This window comes from Canis lupus, chromosome 10 (genome assembly GCF_003254725.2).
Source record: "Canis lupus dingo isolate Sandy chromosome 10, ASM325472v2, whole genome shotgun sequence".
Lineage (NCBI taxonomy): Eukaryota > Metazoa > Chordata > Mammalia > Carnivora > Canidae > Canis > Canis lupus.
This window is the reverse complement of record NC_064252.1, coordinates 22,176,033-22,195,774: the sequence shown is the minus strand read 5'-3', so window position 1 is coordinate 22,195,774 and position 19,742 is coordinate 22,176,033. Positions and strand designations below refer to the sequence as shown.

At 59.8% G+C, this 19,742-nt stretch overlaps 1 protein-coding gene across 3 annotated transcripts in view; it reads right to left on the bottom strand.

The window, feature by feature from the left end:
* The window catches only part of SHISAL1 (shisa like 1), a 74,631-nt gene that overhangs the window by 31,354 nt on the left and 23,535 nt on the right, over positions 1-19,742 (bottom strand). For all 3 annotated transcript variants that reach the window (XR_004819288.2, XM_025456914.3, XM_025456906.3), the window contains exons 2-4: positions 17,424-17,519; positions 13,647-13,860; positions 3,816-4,133 (exon numbers count right to left, since the gene is read on the bottom strand). Coding sequence is in view for 2 of the 3 variants with exons in the window: in XM_025456914.3 (XP_025312699.1) it covers positions 3,816-4,133; positions 13,647-13,860; positions 17,424-17,490 (599 nt within the window). In the remaining variant the exon portion in view is untranslated. The remainder of the gene's footprint in view (positions 1-3,815; positions 4,134-13,646; positions 13,861-17,423; positions 17,520-19,742) is intronic.

The following is a 19,742-nucleotide window of genomic DNA, read 5'->3' as shown; positions in this document are numbered from 1 at the left end:
CAGGGCAGACAGGAGAGGACAGTGGCCGAGGCCAGCCATGTGGGGCGCTGGGTGAGCAGGCAGGACCCTGACCCCCTTGACCTGCCCGCCTGAGAGGCCACTCGGGCTGATGACATGGGGCCAGGCAGCAGGCCCGGCCCCTCCCTGAGGATCCCCCCCTTGAATTCTCAAGATGGTTGTGACCTCTGGTGTCTTCATGGGGAAACTGAGGTGTGGACAGTTGAGGTCGCAGAGCCTACCACTGGTGCCAGTGGCTCGTGAACCCGGGGCTCAACCGCAGCCCCAGGCAGACCTGCTGCTCCCAGCCTCCCTAGCGGGGCTGCTAATACCGACACCACCCACTTGGTAAGAGTGACGGCCCTGGTGGCGTCGGTGCCAAGCCCCGCACAGAGCCTGCGACAGGAACACGGCGGCGACCGCTTCCCTCTCCCATCCCCCGTTTCTGTCCCTTCCTGCATCCCTGGACCCCGAACGCCTCCCTCCCCCCCCAAATAAAAACTCTGAATAAGCACATGGAACCCCAGGGTGCCATGAACCTAATGGAGATGCAGGAACCCAGGTGATGCGTGTGAGTTCGCACCCCTCCTCCCGCCCCCCACACGGGGAAGGGTCTGGTGTGCGGGTGCCCTGGCCCCTGTGAGGAGAAACCGGGGGCCACGGAGGGAGAAGCGTCCAGGCGCCAGAGGTCCTGGGATCAGTGCATGGTGCAGGGACGGACAAGGAGGGAGGGGCCGCCGAAGGAAGGAGTCCTGGAGTGGGGGACAGAGAGAGAGAGCGAGCCAGCCGTCTGCGGGGGCTTCTGGAAGGGGCCTGGGGGCTGAGCAGCCTTGTGCCCCCGAGACGCACTCGTGGTGACTGTTCAGCGCCCCGTGGTGGCTCCACGGCTGTGACACCAGGTCGCGGCTGCGTCATGCGGGGCTGGGGTGTCCAGCCGGGTTACAGTCAGAACGGCAGGCAGGGCAGTCAATGGCCTCGGCCGTGGCGGGGGGCAGGGGCAGGATGGGCCAGGGGGCCTGCCAACCAGGAAGTTGTGACCCAAGGGGCAAGGTGACCGGGGTTCCCAGGTGGTGGGTGAGGAGGGGAAGAGCAGGGCCTCTGGGCAGGAAGGAGGTCGCTCTGCTGCAGAGCTGAGTGGTGGGGGGATGGCTGGAGTGGGGTGCAGGAGCCTGAGGTCCCCGGGCCCTGGAGGTGAGGAGCAGGGGAGCCACTGGTGGGATCTGTGCCCCAGGGGGACGCATCTCTGCCAGGCCAGGGACGCAGCTCAGGCGGCTGTTTGGAGGACCCAGGGTGACAGTTTGGAAATGAAGCGGCACAGACTCCAGCTCTTGTTCTGGTAGAAGCTGTGAGTGAGAAGAGCCCAGCCCTGCCCCAGCCACACACCCGTGACACCCGGTGACACCCTGGGGGCCACACCACAGTGGGTCGCAGCCCGGGCTCTCTGCCCGGGACACCTGCTCAGACCCCCTGGCTGTGCCCTCCCCCATGCACTGGCTCCGCCCCCAGGATGTGTCCCATCCTCCGACCTTCCGAGCTGGTTCACCCATGTGTGGGGTCTCACGTGTCCCGTCCTCAGTGCCCAGCACACGGTGGGAGGTAGGGGGTCTCCGCCAGCACAGGGGCGGCAGCCAGAGCCCTGCTGCGTCATCGCCCCGTGACTCTGGGGAAACCACTCACCCTCTTCCCCACACCCCCCCAACCCTGGCACCAAGCCCGTGGGGTTGGAGCCAACACAGTGCCAGGGACACAGCAAGTGCTCAACAGATGCTGCTGCCACCACAGGCAGCCACCAGGAGGCCAGCAGCTAACCAGGGCTCGCCGCGCCCGCCCCTCTCCCCGCCTCGGGTAGAGGGGAAGCCCAAGCAGGGAACCCCTCGCCCAGGGTCACCCCAGGTTGTCGAGGGCAGAGCAGGAGCTGGGAGTCGCCAGGTGAATCCTTTATCCCACATCCCATCCTCACGGGCTTCTGATGACCTGTTTTATGGGCGCTCACGCGCTTACAGGGGTGCCATCCTGGGTCCACAGGGTGGGAACCAGGGGGACACGAGGAGCCCCGAGCACCTAAATTAAACGTCTCCCACTTAGGCCACAGGGCTCGGTCCCCTGTTGAGACCTGATGCACAATCCCAACAAGCTTGGCAGGCTCAGGGGGGCTCAAGGCATTCCAAATGGGGGGGGGGGTCAGGGGTAAGGGGGTGGGGAGAGAGCCATCGCTCAAATGAAAGGATCCCTGCTCTCCAAACACCTGGCTGCTTGTAACGATGCTTTCCAGCGGTTCTAACTCTGGTACCTCAGGCACGACCCCCCAGGGGTTGCTGACCACTGGGCTCTGAGGGGAGGAGACCCAAGACCTCATGCTGACAAACACCCCAGGTGTGTCCCCTGCCACAGAAAACCCCGCTGCCGCCGGGTCAGGCCGGTTTCACGCGTAGCTCTGTGCGGGTTCATGCCCTCCTCTCTGCTCCTCAAGGTTTTCCACCCATTGCCTTGACCGGGGGGTGGGGGTGGGGGGAGGACCCAGGGGACCGGCTCAGTCGGCATTTGTCAAGCTGAGCTGAACAGGGCTGTGTTTTTGTCTTCTGCGTGACAGATGGGGCAATTACTCGATCAATAAGCTGATTTAAGTGCATCTTATTCATTATTTAAGTCATTTATTATTGAAAAGGTCGCTACCTGCTGGCTATTCGGTCCGTGATCCTCATCCTCATCGAGCCTGGTTGCCTCCCCCAGCAAGGAAGCACCGACGGTTAACCGGGCACCTACTAGGTGCCAGGGGTTTAATTTAACCCTTGGGGGACCCTGGCGGGGGACCAGGCTCACTCTCTCCACTACTCCCCGAGGACTGGAAGGTCCCGAGGGCTGAGGTTATTTGTCTGCACACAGAGCTGGTAAACGGCAGAGCTGGGACTCGAACCCAGGTCGGGGTTCCCGCAAAGCTCATGGACTCAACAGTGATCGCTGTGCTGAAAACGCGTGCGTCTGCGGGCAGGCGGGCTCTGCGACGGATTGTGCAGCCTGGGCTCAGTGTTGGGGTGCCCCGGGGTGACGCGCCCCACGTCCCACATGCCTGTGGCTGCAGCTCGGTTTCCGACCTCTTGCCGGGGTGGGGGGGTGGGGGGGGTGGTGGGGGGGGTGGGGGTGGTGGTATCTGCCCTCTGCCTGGCTCCTTGCTGTCCTTTGTGCCGGCCTCCCTCCCAGGGGGCTCCTGCTCCAAAATGTACAGCCCTCCTCCCTCCCTCCAACTCTTCGGGGACGAGGCTGGTCATCCCCCACCCCCCAGGTGCCTGGGACTGGGCGGAAGTGAGAGCCACACAGCCACGCTTCTAGGCTGACCCCCTGACACCCCACCTCCCTGGCCGCCTCCCTTCCTGTCCCCTGAGCCATCGCTAAGCAGCCTGCCTCAGGGCATGGGAACACAAGGAACCAACCCAGGAACAGGCTTACTTCCTAACTTCACGCTGAGAAAGCTTAGCCCCCGACCCCAAACACCCATTTGCCCCGTTTGACCCTGAACACTTGGGAAAGCCATCCAATTGCCCCCTTTGCCTCGGCAGCCGGGAAACTCACAGCTCCATCCACCGCTCCATCCACCACCATCACCCCCACATCAGGCTCTCGGGCGTAAACCCGCACGCCTGGCTCCCCAGCTCCGTTTCCACCTCGCATTGTTGACTCGGGCCCACGGGCAACCTCGAGTCCCGCTTGGCCAATAAGATACGCGCACGATCGGGTCATCGGGGAGCCAGACCCGCTGTTTTCCCAGCTTGGCAAAGCCCAGTGATCCACCGCGGCGCCGGGCCCCGACGGCAACCACTCACCAGGCGGACGAGCTCTGGAAGGTCATGAGCGGCGGGCTGTGGGCGTCTCCCTGCAGCGTGTGCACGGCCGGGGGCGCCTGTGGCAGCAGGCCTGGCGGGGGCTGGGGCTGCGGGGTGGGCTGCCCTGGCCGGGGGGGCCGGGCAGGGTTGCCCCACCGCCGGGGGTCCTGTTTCATCCATCGTCCGTGGATGCCCCACCGCGCCAGGTAAACCTTGCAAATGTCGTAGTTCATTGCCGAGTAATACAAAAGATCCAGGACCAGCAGCATCAACACGAAGAAGCCGTAGATCCACACTCCCAGCAGGGCGGTGTAGTTGCTGGGGGAAAAGGGAGACAGAGTTTGAGGGGCGAGAGGAAGCAGCCCCCAAAGACGGAGCTCACCCACGGGGCCACCTGGGGGCACCAGTGGGGAGGGGCTGCATCACCCCCACCGCCCCCCTGGAGCAGGGAGTCTGGGTCCCCCCTCCCCACGCCCACCCTCCGCCCTCTCTCCCCCACCTGCCTGATAGCCTCCTCCCAGATCCTTGGAATCCACCCCACCCACCCCCGTCCCTCCTTCTGCCCCAGAGCATCTCCCCCAGGATCTCAGGGGGGCCCCTCTCTGGGAGAGGCTTTGGAGAGACCGTCACCCTCGGGTCCCTCCCGACGTGGGAGGGGCCAGCTGTCTCCTGTGCCTGCCCCCTGGCTCCTGGCTTAGGAGGTCTCCTGCATCCCTTCCTGCTTCTTCCACCCCTGGTCCCCCCACAGCTCCTCCCTAACCCCCTCCGATCCCCCACAAACATGGGACATCTGTTGTCTGAGGACAAACCAACCCAACTTCCTGAGCCCGTAGGCCCCTGGCCCCCAGCATCCGCCCTGGGCACCCTGGGGCACCTCACACCCACCTGTGTTGCCGAGAGCTCACCTCATGCCCCCCTTCCCCCGGGGGGGTTGCTGCACCCTCTTCCCCACCCTCCCCGGGACCAGGCTGTCTGGCTCCATCTGTCCCCCTCCCAGGCCGGGGTCCGAGTGTCCCCTGGGTGCCAGGGGGGCTGTTTCTGGGGCTGGCCGGTGCAGCCGGGGCTGCTGTGCTCCCAACGGTGCTCACCAGGGCCCACAGCTACCTAAAGGGGCTGATTTATGAATCACCCAGACACCGCCTCCGTGTGCTCGCTGCTGCGGCATCTGCTCAGGTGGGTGTGTGCCGGCGGGTGGCACAGGCCACACACTGCACGGGCAGAGCCAGTGTCCAGCCTCGCAGCCCCTGCTCACAAGGAGGGGGCCCCACCCCCAGCTCCTGCCCAGACCGGGCCCCTTGGGGTCCCTCTAGACCCTGCCTGAGGTGGGAGAGCACAGGCTGGTGCCGGGAGACCCGGTCCAGGGTCTGACTTGGACCAGCTGTGCTGTGTGGCCTGGAGAACCCCTATGTGTCTCTGGATCTGCAGGACATGACTGAGGCCTCTTCTGGTCTCAGTTTACCCCCTGCCCAGCTTTGGCCTCAGCAGTGAGGCAGGGGCTGTTGCCCTCTGACCCCTGGGCCTGGACCAGGGGCTGCTCACTTTTGCCCACATGTGCTCTTTGCCTGCAACGCCACCCCTCATGTTACTTAACCAAATCCTCCCCTTGAAAACTTGGCTCTGGTGCTTGCAGCCCCTCAAGTGGGAGGTCTCGGTATCAGGCACTCAGCGTGGGGCTGGCCCTGGTAAGTGCTCAGGCCTTGGTGTCTGCTTGAGGGCCTGGACGCAGCTGTGTATCTGGGCTGCCCCCTTCCCCTGTGCGGCCCCACCTCCAGCCACCACCCCTGTGAGGCCTGCAGCAGCCTGGGGGCTTGTTTACACTAAGGTGTGAATGACTGACAGCCAGGCCCCAAGCCGCCTGCCTTCTTCGCCTGGATACATCTGGGTGTGATTTCTGTAGGACAGCAGAGGCTGGCAGCCCGGCCTGGCTCGCGAGGGCAGGAGGCCTGGGGTGGACAGAGGACGCGGTCTGGCTCTGGTCTGCGGCCCTCCTGACGTCCCCAGCACCCTCTCTCCAGGCTCCCCAGAGCCCGCACAGCATGGGCATCTCTGCAAGCATCAGGCCTTTCCCTGGTGGTTCCCATGGCAGCAGCCTCAGGGCTGAGGGAGGGGAGTGGGAAGGGGGAGGCAGGGCAGCTGCGTGCAGATGCTGCCCCGCAGAGAGGGAGCGGAGGGAGCTGGGGGCGGGGGCTGGGCCACAGCTGGGCCTGGAGCCAGCAGGACTGAGACAGAACCATAGCGAGGACGGCGGCAGGCGTGCGCGCTCTGCACGGGAGCCCGGTCAGCACGCTGAGCAAACGCAGAAGGAGGCATTACTGCTATCACCACCATCCCCATTCTAGAGATGGCAAACTGAGGCTCGGAAGAATTAAGAGGCTCATCTGAGATCCCTTGAGGCTGGGGTCGGGGGGCCACTGCTGACACACGTGGGGTGTAAGGTGAGCTGGCGACGATGGTGGCCTGATATAATTAGCTTCCCGGCTACATGTTACCTTCCCTCTACGTGTTCGTGTTCGCTAATAGTTGATAGCCCTGCTGGCCATCACCCCGGCAGTGGTACCGGGAGGTGGCAAACGGGCCAGTCTGCCCCATGCACAGGCGAGGAGGTGGGCGCCGGGCAGGCAAAGTCGCTGTTGGGCTGGCGAGACTGGGGACCTCAGAATGGCCGACCCCCGGCCAGCATCTTCTCGCCAACGCCGCCCTACTCTCATCTTCCCACCATAAACTCTTTATAACCCCCCTGAGGTTTGCCTGGGTGCGACTTCCCTGACTCGAGCCTCTCCGAGTCACGAGTCACGGAACCTCACCCGGGAGTGCTCCCCATTAAAGCACTCTCGAACCTACCGCCTGGCTCTGCTGTCTTTAATTTTCTCCACCAATCATTAAAAGAAAACTCAACAGTCACCAGCCAGCTGGGAAGTGGCCGCACTGGGATTCGGACCCAGGTCCATGTATCCCCGGGGTGTGCTGAATCTTGGGAGAACCCCAAGGTCCTGGCCACGTGTCCAGGGAGGGGTTTCCTATAGTTGCGTGGTGTGGTCCTCTTGTCTGGCTCCCGTGTACCAGGACCTGAGGACCTGAGGACCTGGGGACCTGGGGACCCGAGGACCCGGGGACCCGAGGACCCAGGGACCCGAGGACCTGGGAACCTGAGGACTGGGGACCTGAGGACTTGGGGACCTGGGGACCTGGGGACCTGAGAACCTGGGGATCTGGGGACCTGAGGACCTGGGGACCTGAGGACCTGGGGACAGACTCCAGTCCCTGCCCCCCGAGCATCCTGCATCTCACTGTGTCACTGCCTTTGCATGTGTGCATGGGCCCTGCTGGGCCTGCAGGTCCCTGTCGCCGCTGGCTGCTCCAGCTGGCCTTTGGGGGGCTGAGGGGGGAACGGGGGAGTGGTGACTTGCTCCCTCTGCCCTCCCCACTCAGGAAACGAGGGGTGCACCTGTGGGAGATGCCGCATGCGTGGACTCCCACTTCCCTGCAAGGGAGCCCACGCGGGAGTGGCAGCTGGCTGGAGGGCCCAGGCCACAGATGCCATCCCCAGGCAGCTCTTCTGCCTTTCTCGGCCTGACCTCCCCCATGGTTGGCTGGCTGGAAGCATTCTGAGTTTTTTAATTCAATTTTTAAAATGTGATCTGGAAATTAATTCCATCCAGATGCAGGGGGCTTTGTGGTGTCCATGCCTATGTTGTGTAAAGGGCAGGAGATAAAACAGAGGCTGTTTTATGGGGCAAGATGTGAAGCCAGCCGAAAGCCACAGATAGCAAATTTTCAGTGGGTTTGGGGATATTTACTGAGTCACATTCTTTGGGTGTCTCCCAAGTGATAAACAAAAACCCCTGCTGGAGAAATTAACCGAATGCCTACTGTTACTGGAGCAGGTCCATCAGCCAGACGGGCGGCTGGGGCCGGAAGTCCCCCCACCAGAGTCCACGGCTACCCAAACACTCACTGTCCCTCCCTGCGTCGTCCTCATGCCTCTCACCAGCCTTACTGGTAATAGGCTGGGCCAAAGGATGTGCTTCGGCCAACAGACTGTGAGCAGCCGAGTTGTGGCTGCTTCTGAGCAGAAGTCTAAGAGCCGCCTCGTGCTTCCACCAGTGTTCTTTACCCTCTGCCACGGGGACATCCTGCCCCAGATGGGGTGCGCTCCATTGGCCTGGGCCACAGAACGCTGCACGCACAGAGCCGCAGGTGATCCCAGAAGGACACAGAGCGTGAGCCCAAAATAAGCCCTTGAGCCTGGAAGCATGGGGATTTCGGGGCTGCTCATCACCGAGCGTGACTGACCCAGGTGACTAATGCACCTGTCCCCCACCCTGCTGGGCCCTGTGTGTGCTGTGCGACTACAGGCGCCTTTTCACCCTGGTGTAAGGGGGCCAGGGGAGGACCCTCTCCCTAGATAACACCTCTATGTGGATCAAAGGTGCTGGGAGGCCCCTCGCATTACGATAAGTGCTCAAAATTGTTCATTTGTTTCCCTCCCCCTGGCTTGGCAGAGAGCATTCTGATTATGAAACAGCATGATTCTAGAAAGTCTTTGGTCTTTAGAAGGCTGCCGGTGGGCACTCGGGGTTGGTGCCTAATGGGGCCTGACGGGGCTGAAGAATGGACAAGAATATCCGGAAGCTTCGGACCACACTCAGGGGCTGCATCTAGCACTCGAAGTATCTGGACGGGGCTGTGAGGCGGGCAGGACGGGCCCCGCGGGAGGAGACCCAGGGCTCGGGGGCTCTCAGGTCCTCCGGCGCTGGGGAGGGAAAGCTCTGGGGGACGGAGGCTTCACGTGCGGCCAAGGGAAGCACGGTAATGCACGCAGGCCGCCCTTGGAGCCTCGGAGGCCCCTTCTGCCTCCCCGGGATCCCTCCCACTGTCCGCCTCTCGCAGCACCTGCCTGGCCAGGGAGCGCCCACTCACCGCCCCGCGCCTCCGCCGTCCCGCGGGCCCGGCTGGTCGGGGCTCAGGGTCCCCGGCGCCTGGCGAGGGAAGGGGCGCAGCGCCGCTCCTGAGGGCCCAGGGCCTGCGCCCGCTCGGCAGGAAGGGGCGCCTTGCGGGGCCGTGGGCCGCGCTGCTTCCCTCGCTCTGCCTGCCTTTCCGCCAGGCGGCGAGAACCAAAACAAACCATTCTGTTCCTCCAGAAAAACACAAATAAATAAGTCATCAGAAGCGCTCTCCTTTTCCCTGTCACCAGCCCTGCCTCCTCGCTGATTCACGGGCGGGGTGGGTGACGTGGGCGGGTGCCAGGCGCCACGGCTGCTCACGGACCCCGGGCATGTTCCAGAAGCCCAGGGAGGGTCCGTGCCGCCCGGGGCCACGTCACGGGTCTGGGAGAGTGGAACGTCCGGTCCCTTGGCAGAGACCGGCTGCGTACCCTGCCCCCCCCAGACAAGTCCCGGCTCTCTGGGGTAGCAGAGCCCCGAGGCCGGAGTCAGGGCCCCATCCGGGGGGCTCAGGGCCCCGGTGGGCAGGCCGGTCCCAGAGGTGGACACCACCCGGAGCTCCTTCACATCGGGGAGCCCCCTCTCTGCCGTGGGCTCTGCCTGGATGCAAAGTCCCAGTCTGGCTCCCTGGGCTCAGGCCTGCTCCCCAAGTCCCTGAGCTCGGGCAGCGGCCTCCAGGGCCTCTGAGCTGAGCTCTGAATCACCCGTCTCTGGGTGACGCTGGCCTCTCTCCTCATCATGGCTCCTGTGGTGTCCTCTGTCCTTGTCCCCAGCACCGGCCATGAGTACAGACTCAGCCTAAAGCCCTCAGGGCCCCCTGCCACTCCCCTCCACCCCTGCGGCCGTAGGAGGTCCCCAGCCCCTGCGGCTGCTCCCCCTGGCTCCCCTGGCACTTCAAACTCAGGCTGCAGGGAACCCTGCCTGGAAATGCTCATTCCTCTGGACCACGTGGCTCCCACCTTCGTAACAACTTCTGGATGCAGGGAAATCCGGCACCAGGCCTCCCTACAGGAAGCACAGGGACAACCGGCGTGCTACCGCCTGGGGGAGGAGCACAGCCCCTCTCTGGGCCTCCATCCACATCTGTGGGAAGGGAGGCAGGGGGAAGCTCGACAGAGAATAACAAGGAGGAATCCCTCCAGAGCAGTGGCTCTCCGCCAGGGCAATCCTGCACCCTACGGTTGGCAACATCAGGAGACATGCTGGTTGTCACAGCCAGCTGGTGGGGAGGGGCTGCTAGCAATGTCTCGTGGGTGGTGGCGAGGGAGGCTGCTAAACGTCCAAGGCACGGGGCAGCCTCCCCCCGCAAAGAAGGATCCAGCCCCAGGTGTCAGTGGTGCTGTGCTGGGGATCCTCACTCTAGGGCCTCCCAACTCAGATCTGCCTGGGCTGGTGGAGGCCCCAGATTCATTTAAGCAGCCTCCAGACCCGGCTTGGCGCTTAGCTCCATCATCACACAGCCTCCCCATGCCTCGCCTTCCCCGTGTGTGATGTGGGCTCAGGATGGAGCCCACGGGTGCCTTCCGTGATATGGCAAGGACAGAGCTGAACGCAGAGCCAGCCCCATGCCGCGCACTCTGTGAATGCTTTCTGAGATTAAAGAATTCGAGCTAAGCTAAACTTCTTCAATATTTCCATTCCTCCCCAGGGGGAATGGCTTTATCGTATGGCCGAACTTTTCCTCGCAGCAACCAGGCCCCACGGTGCTGAGAGGATGGAGTATTCTGTGTGAGATCCTGTGGAAATGTGCAGATTATAGAAACCTGTGGGCTTCAAAACAAGGATCCCAGACACCAGTCGCCAGAGCCTCGGAGAAGTCTGCTTGCTTTGCCAAGCCTCTGTCTTCCGTCTGGCTTTCGGCCGGCAAGGACTGCACTCCAGGGTCTTAACCCCACTGCTGGCACCTCTCTCCACCCTTGGAGAGTCAGTCTTTGGTCGTATAAAAGGCTTGGGTCAGATTCCAGGCCTGGTTCCAGCCCTTGTGATGGACAGGACTTGCTGAACGACTTCACACACAGAATTATTCTAAGGCCTGAGCAGATGGCAAGATATTCAGGGGAAGCACCCATGCATTTGAGGAAGGAAGGCTGGGGAGTCAGCCTCGGTGGGAGGAGGGAGATTTGGATGATAGTCAAGGAGTCTGCATCTCCTGCCTGACCACAGGGAAAGGAGATTTCCCCTGAGTGAGCACGGCACAGTAGCAAAGCATTTAAGCCCCAACATCAGACAGATTGGGGCTCAGGCCCCCCCACAGTGGTGCCACCACTCCCTTCCACAGTCGCTTAACAAAACTCTCCTTCCAAATGAACTTTTCCTCATCATGAAAAAAATATATAGCCACCCAAGAAGTCAGCCTCAGGCTTATTGGGAACGTATCTGAAGTGGCCCAGTCAATATCAGGAAGAAGATGAGTGCTTGATAATTCCAAAGATGGCTTTAGAGGTACTTGCCAACATGATTGGACAAGAAAAAGAAGTGAGGCACAAAAATTGGAAGGCAGATAAAATCATCGTTGCTTGCAAGTAGCATAATGGGAAACTTAAAGGAATCAACTGAAAAAGCATAACAAAGATAAGAAAGTTCAGTAAGATGGCTGAGTATAAGCTTCATATTTAGAAACTATTAGGTTTTGTCATCTATTATTTTTTTTAAAGATTTTATTTATTCATGAGAGACACAGAGAGAGAGAGGCAGAGACACAGGCAGAGGGAGAAGCAGGCTCCATGCAGGGAGCCCGACATGGGACTCGATCCTGGGTCTCCAGGATCAGGCCCTGGGCCGAAGGCAGCGCTAAATCACTGAGCCACCCGGGCTGCCCAGGTTTTGTCATCTAAATGAGAGTCAGTTGGAAGATGTAATGGAAAAAAAGGACCCTATCTATAATAACAGGGTACAAAGAAGTAAGTGGGAACAAGTGCAAAAGATATGCATACAATATCCATGAAGATACATTCCAAAACACTATGCAAGAACATCTGAACAACTGGAAAGACCAACAGATCTTCCTCAACTTACGATGCGGCTATGTCCCAACAAGCCAGTTGTAAGTTGAAAATTTCATTAAGTACATGCTGCATTTACTACACCCAACCCACCAAACATCACAGCTTAGCCCAGCTGACCTTGAACGTGCTCAGACGGCTCACCGTAGCCTGCAGTGAGGCAAAGTCATCCCCAGAAAGCCTACTTGGTGTAGGCTTGTAGACAAGTGTGGACCATGTCATGTGATTTACTGACCACGGTACTGAAAGCGAAAACCAGAATGGTTATACAGGGACAGAAACTAGCAAGTGAGTTAGATGTGGAGCCTCATGGTTGCCTGCTGACTGGGAGCTTTGGCTCGCTGCCACTGCCCAGCATGCAAATAAGGGTTGTCCTGTGTGCTGCTACCCTGGCACAAGATCAAAGTTCAAAGTACAGTTTCTACTGAATGCGTACCGCTTTCTTACCATCGTAAAGTTGGAAAGTCATAAAAAAAAAAAGCTGGAAAGTCATTACCTTCCCAGCCCCCCCCACAAAAAAAGTTGGAAAGTCGTAAGTTGAATCTTCATAAGTCAGGGATTGTCTGTACTGTGTGCTTGGATTCAATATCAAGAAAAGTCCATTCTCTTTGAATTAATCTATGAATTCAACATAGTGTCAGTAAAAAAAAAATACCCAGTGGATTCTTGGAGGGGACAAGATGAAACAAGCTGCTTCTCAAGTTCATATAACCAAAGAACTGGGGGAACAGACTAAGAAGGTTTTAAAACATCAAAAGCCGCAGTAGGTAACACAGTGAGATACTAGTATATGGATAGATCAATGAAAGCCATGAAGACGTACCAACATCCATCCAGAGACTCAAATCTAGTATATCACAGTATAAAAGTTTGCGGTTTACATCAGTGGAGGAGTGATGGGCAATTCAGTGAATGGTTCGGGACAACTGGCTACCCATTTGGAAAAATAATAATAATAATAATAATAATAATAATAATAATAATAATAAAGCTAGATTCCTAATGCAAATATTACATCCAAATAAATTCCTAACAGGTCAAAGATTTGAAGGCAAAAAACTAAAACACACAAAAAAAAGTGAAAGAAAATGTAAGAGGATTTTTAACGATCTCCGAGCAGGGAAAGCCTTTCCCCGTCTGCTACAAAACCCAGAAGACATAAAAGAAAAGAAATGGACCCGATTTGACATAACAACTAAAAGTTGAGTATGAGATAAAAGCAACACAAATTTAAAGACACACAAAATATTTGCAGCTCATCGTATTTCCTTCACATATAAAGAGTCCCTATAAATAAATAAGAAAAAAAAAAGCCAAAACTTCAATGGGAAAATGGCAAAGGATATAAACAGCTCACTCACAGAAAAAGAAATACAAGTGGCTCTCAAACCCACGGAAAGATGCTTAGTTTCTTTCACTCATGGTAAGAGAAATGCATGTAGTTTCAATCCCGCACGCCTTTACTCAGCATATTCCCCACTGCTTTTCTGCAGGGTACACTTCTCTTTACACTCTTGGTCTCTTCCATCAGGGCCTTGGTCTCCTGCATTCTAATCCCCTTAAAGAAAGGGGCTGTGTAGGATTAATCTGTGGGTCGGAACCGGCACACCATATCTGCGGTACCAATCAACGCGAAGGAAGGAACGCGGATTCCAGGCCCACGCACCTTCCATTCCACGCCCTTGACTTCACCTAACATCTGCAGCGGCCCCGGGAGGGGGGCTCACAGGTGCCCATTGCTCAGAAGAGAAGGCAAACGTCACGGGACAGACAGGCCCGAAAACCTGTTACCTGAAGACTTCCCCAGAATCCTCCCAGGCCCACCCGGCCTGCTCTGGTTGTCCAAGGGGCTGGGGAGTTGTTGGGGGGCCCAGCGCGGTACTCACTTGTGCGTGTAGCCCTCGGAGCCGGCCGTGAGGTTCGCCTGCATCACCGCCTGAAACTCGGTCTCGTTGCAGCAGTATTTGAAAACCGTGTTGTTATGGTGACAGCAGAGAATGAAGGTTTTGTTGTCCGAGAGCCGGGGGCAGTGGAAGCCAAAGTGATAGCGGCCTTTGTGGTCCGTGTAGGGCTCACAGACTCGGAAGTGCGCGGACAAGACTGGAAAACAGAGTCCCCAGGGTCAGCGTGGGGAGGGGGGTCCCCAAGCCCCACTGCCCTGGGAGTCCATGAGCCTGGGGGTGCTGCGCGCCTCCTCCCTCCCCAGGAGGGCTCAGTGGTCCAGACCGGGAAGCTGTCACCACCCAGACCTCCCTCCATGCCAGCCCAGCTGGCACTGTGTCCCCCAGATGCATCTTAAGCCTCGTGGGGATCCCCTCCAGCGGCTCTGCACACAGCAGGCACTCAACCAGGACAGTGTTAACTGAGCGCCTGCCTTGCCCTTCATACACTACCTCTCATTTAGCCCACGTAGCCATCCTAGCAGCCGGGTCTGGGATCCCACTCTACAGATGGAAAAACTGAGGCTCCGTGAGCTGTCTGAGCTCGTAAGAGGTGGTAGGGGGACTCTAACTCAAGCCGGCCGGGGTCTGAAGTCCAGCCCTCTCCATTCCTGTCACCAGCTTTATTATTATTATTATTATTATTATTATTATTATTATTTTATTTATTTATTCATGAGAGACACAGAGAGAGAGGCAGAGACACAGGCAGAGGAAGGAGAAGCAGACTCCTTGCAGGGATCCCGATGCGGGACTCGATCCTGGGACTCTGGGATCACGCCCTGAGCCAAAGGCAGACACTCAACCTCTGAGCCACCCAGGCACCCCTGTCACCAGTTGATGACCTCTGCTACCGTGTGGACTGGTGACAACCTGCCAACAAGCCCAAGAGGCCCGGCTGGAGGGCACCACAGGTGCAGACACCCGGTCCCCCTCTCGAAGGAAGCAACATCTCGTCTGTACCACGGTTTCTGCTAAACCAGTGCCCTAGCCCCAGAGGTCCCCAAGGGCCTGCCCTGGCCACCCCCATCTCACGGTCACAGAGCTGCCCTGGCTTTGGGCCCTGCCTCCCCTGGCTCAAGGCGGGAGGCCTCTATTCAGCCACAGAGGCTGCTGCAAACCCAGGACAGTATTTACCAGTCGTGTGGATGGTGATAAATAGGAGCGAAAGCCTAAGCAAATATAACAATGGAAAAAAACCTGGAGCCCGCTGTCTCGGGCTTAATTAGTATCTTCATAAAAGGGATTGCTGTATCTAATTTGTATCGCTGAAAAGGGGCTTCGTTGGCTGAATACATTTCTCCAACCACAAAGGCTCTGGTTTTGCAAAAGCTCCTCAGCTCGTGGAAAGCTCTGTCTCTGCTGAGAGGTAATCAGAGAGCAGCCCACAGGGCTCCCTGGGCGCCCCGGGCTGCTGGAGGGGAGTCCCAGCTGGGCTGCACTGGCCAGTGGGCAGACAGGCCTCATGAGCCAGAGTGCTGAGGCTGGGCGGCGGGGGGGGGGGGGTGCTCATGAAATCCTGGGCCCCAAGTAAAGCACCCTCTCCCGTGGGGATAGACACGACCACTTTGGGAAGAAGGGCCCAGGGGAGCCCTCCAGGCCCCCTGCTCGACCTTGACCTTGGGAAACAGAAGACCCTCCTGGGGGATGACAACCCTAAGCATGCCCCATCTCATTTAATCTCACGTACTCCCATCGTACAGAGGAGAAAATCGAGGCTCAGAGCAGTGGTTTCACAGTGCGGACCTGACCTGCTGCATCTGCATCCTCTGGGGACGCATCACAAACGCAGCGTCTCAGGCCCCTCAGCAGAGCTTCTGCATGAGCAATGCTGGCGTGGGAGGCAAGGCCTGCAGGTGATGCTGACGGCCTGGGGTTTGGGACCCACCGGCCCGGAGGAAGGACACGGCGGAGGCTGGATGTGAGGGCCAGAGGCGGGAAGTCCAGCGTCCATCCAGAGGTGAGGAAGCCCTGCTGTGGGCGGGCCTGTAGGCAGCTGGACAAGTCCACAACCCGCAAGCAGCTCGTCAGCAAGACCGGCTCAGGCCTGAGGCTGGATCGAGAGGCTAGGACCTGAAGTGGGACCCAGGGAGGGAAGGGATGGAGCGGGGAGGTGGCCTCTGAGCGTGGCTTCTGGGCTTCTGGGGTGGGGAGGGAGGCTGGGTAAGGCCGAAAATAGGAGAAATCCCACTGGATCACCCCGGCCACCACAGATGGTCTGGTGCCACTTGTTTTGCCACTTGGCAAAGATAAGGAGGCCACTGCTGCTTCCCGAGGAAGAATGTAGGAGAGCTGAAGTTGCCTAGAGCTCGGAGCCGGGGCAGCTGGGTCTGAATCATGGAGCATGCAGGGTGATCTGGCCCATCACGACCTCTGTGTGCCTCCTTGCGCTCACAGATGGGAGCCCACTGGCACCCCCGATGGCTGGGGCTCCGAAGACAGTAAACAGCAAAGCATGGGCCTTGCTTGGAGCAGGGAGGTGCGAGCAAGTGAGCGGCTGATACAGGGCTGCACCTGCTGGCTTCCAGACCCGCTGGGGTCCTCGGGCTGTGCCTGGGCCCCAGGGCAGAGGGACACTCTGTGAGCAGGCCACCAGTGGGTTCCAAGCCACCAGGAGAACTGGTCCGAGTGGAAAGGGGACCCCAAGGAGGCAGCCGCTCCCTTGGGTTCCAAGGGAGGACCACGGCGCGCCCTCATCATCAAACGGCCGTGTGACTGTGTGGCCTGGGGCAGCTCCCCGTCCTTTGAGCCTGTTCCCTCATTTGTGAAATGGGTGAGGACTTCCTCCTCTCTCCCAGGAGGCAGTGAGGACCACGGGCACTAACGCTTGGAACAGGAGTCAGGGAGGAGCTTGGTGAACAGTGGCTCCCAGACCCTTGGCCTGGCTCTGGCTCTGCATCCTGGAGCCTCCTGTCCCCCCTAGGGCCCTCAGGGCCTCCTCTGAGCCATGTTGTCCCTCAGCAAAGGGACAAGGGCAGGAAGCCTGTGTCAACAGGTCTGCTGGAGCGAGAGGGCATGAGGAGGTCCTGTGCACAAACGACAGAGGCAGAGACACAGAGACACCGAGAGATACAGAGAGGGAGACAGACACAGAGGGAGATACAGAGAGAGCAGAGGCCTGGCTCAGGCCAGGGCTCCTCCAGCCACCACTGCTGGCGGGCGGGAGGGGGGCTTCTCCAGGCGGCAGCTTCAGCTCGGAGCAGCTGAAGGACTTGCTTTATGCCCATCTGTGTCGACAGGAGTGTGGGGGCCCACCTGCTGCATCAGGCGATGCCCAGGAGGAGGTCGGGTGACAGCCGGCGGATTGGAACCCCAGTCCTCGCGCTGGCTGTATGGCCTCCTCCTACCCAGTTCGGCTCTGAGCCTCAGTTTCCTCATCCATACAATGGGATGACCACGGCATTTCGGCCTTGACTTTCAGGTGTGGGGTAGGGAATCCACGGGAAGGCTCTCTCAGGGCTGGCAGCGGCAGTTAACCCCCTCGTGCCTGGGGGGACACTCAGCACGGCTCCTGGCGAGGGCACTCGGGGGGCAGCACACAGTAGGCTCTCACCGAACAGCACTGAGCGTTAGCTCCTCACCAGGGGGAGGCTGGGGGGCCAGGGGCAGCGCCCCCCCCCACCTGCCAGGACCCAGAACCCCGGCCGGGCTAGCACGGACCCTGGGAAGGGATCACCCGTGCCACCCCCCCACCCCCCCGCTGGGCACCCATGGAAGTTCTACCTGCAGAGATCAGCAACGAGAGGACGGTGAGCACGTTCAAGGACTGCTGGCCACAACTGGTCATCATTTGGCTGGCATCGATCCGTGGGGAGCTGCCTGTTTAACGAGATTCGGCAGAGGCTGGGTGTGGGCTGACACTGCTGCCCACGGCGGGGGACGAGAGCAGGGGCAGGGCCGGGAGGATGGAAGCGCGGCCATCCAATTTCCTTCTGGAACAGATGACCTCCCCCACCCGTCAACTGTCACCTCCTTTTCTTTTCACGGCAAAATGAGACTTAATCAAAAGCGGGCCGGTGGCTCAGGTGGTGGAAAATGGGCGGGCAGAGGCCAGTGGGCGGGCACCCCGGGGTGCGGGGGGCCAGCGCAGCTGCTTAGCACGGGGGGTTTGGGGGGCCGGGGTGTTGGACAGGAGCTCGCACACCCCCCGGGGGCCTGCAGGCCCCAGGTCCCCCTGCTGTGCCGCTCACGGGGACTCCCGTTAACCCCTCCGCCGGTCCGCACAGGGCCGGGCACCGTCCGGGCATCAGGGACACGGCAGTGGGCAGACCAGATGCGACGCAGCACGAACGCGGCCCGTGGCCCGGCCCTGCGTCCAGCGAGGGAGGCTGAGGGCAAGCGCACGAGCAGAGGAATGTCTGAAACGCTCCGAGGCTCCCAGGGTTACATCCTCAAGAGCTGCCAGCTGGGGCTTGGACACACACTGGCACGCCCGTGTTCGCAGCTGCACGAGGCGCGGCTGCAGCAAGTGCAAACAGCCCCCGTGTCCCGATAAACGGGGACATGAAAGATGGACACATGGCGGATGAGGGTTCAGCCTCTAAAAGGAAGGGGAGGCTGACAGGTGCCACCCACGGGTGAGCCCGAGGACATCGTGCTGGGGGAGACGAGCCTGCCATGGAAGGACACGCGCCGTGTGACTCCACTGACACGGGGTCCCCGGGGTCATCGTCACGTTCGTAGAAACGAGTAGGATGGTGGGCACTGGGGGCCAGGGAAGAGATGGGAGCGCGTGTTTCATGGGACAGAGCTTGTTCCCACCAGTTGGGAAGATGGAGAGAGTCCTGGAGAGGGATGGTGGTGATGGCTGCGTGGACTTAATGCCGCCCAACTATACTCTAAATATGGTTAAAACATAGACTCCATGTCATGTGTATTTTACCACAATAAACAAAGCTATGAGGGCGGAATAACACCAGATGTGTGTGTGAGGGGGTACACAGTGGTGCCAGGGGGCTGGTTCAGGAGAGTGGTCGGGGAAGGCCTCGGGCCGAGGTGACAGCCGGCAGACCTGAGACAGGAGTGAGCAGCGTGGCTGTTGGGAGGAACCGTGCTGCAGACCAGGGAGCAGCAGGTGCAAAGGCCCTGAGGCAGGAGCAGCTGAGAGGCCAGTGGGGGATACTAGGGAGTACATGTCGCAGGAGGCCACCTGAGGCATAGCCTTGGCCCTCAGTGGCCACCTCATATCAGGTTGTTGAAGCCCCAGGACAAACCTTAGGGCACCTCACCATCATCACCACCTCCCTACGGGGGTGTGGGAATGGAGGCAGGGCACCTGAGAAGGCCTAAATGTGCTCTGTGTAAACCCTGTGGTCGACCCCTTACTCCCAGTGGGCTGTAAATTGCATGTGGCTGCGGAGAGGTGTAGACACTCGGGATGGGGATTAATTTGCTGAGCACCTAATATGTGCCAGGCTCTGGTTCCGCTCATGGACCTCTTCCCTCGTGTCACACCCCGTCAGGGTGTATGAATTGTGCCCCCCCAAATCCTTAGGTCGCAGTCCTAACCCCCCACCCCTGGAACCTCAGAATGGGACCTTATTTAGAAATAGGGTCATTGGAGATATAGTTATAGGGGGTCATTCCTGGGGTCTGGGGAGACCCCAACCAAACACGACTGGTGACCTTATAAGAAGGGGATGTTACGACGTGGAGACATGAAGAGAGGAGGCCAAGTGAAGACAGAGGTAGAGGTTGGGGCGATGATGCATCTACACGCCGGTGAACCCCAAGACGGCCAGCAGACCTCGGGAGGCTGGGGGAGAGCCTGGGCCGACGCCCCGGGAGGCCAGGGGGGTCCAGCCCCGCCCACACCTTGGTCCTGGACTCCGGCCTCCCGCCCGTGCAAGCAGACATCAGCCGTGGTGCTTTGTTCCGGGGCCCCGGGACCTTGTCACTCCTCCTCCTGCGGGGATCACCCCAGGACAGGCCGGGATCCGCAGTGAGGTGTGAGGGGTGCGCGCGGCTCACTGGGAGCTGGGGCCCATGTGAGGACCCTGAGTGCCCTCCCAGCCAGGCCGTACCCCCACCTGCAGGGCAGGT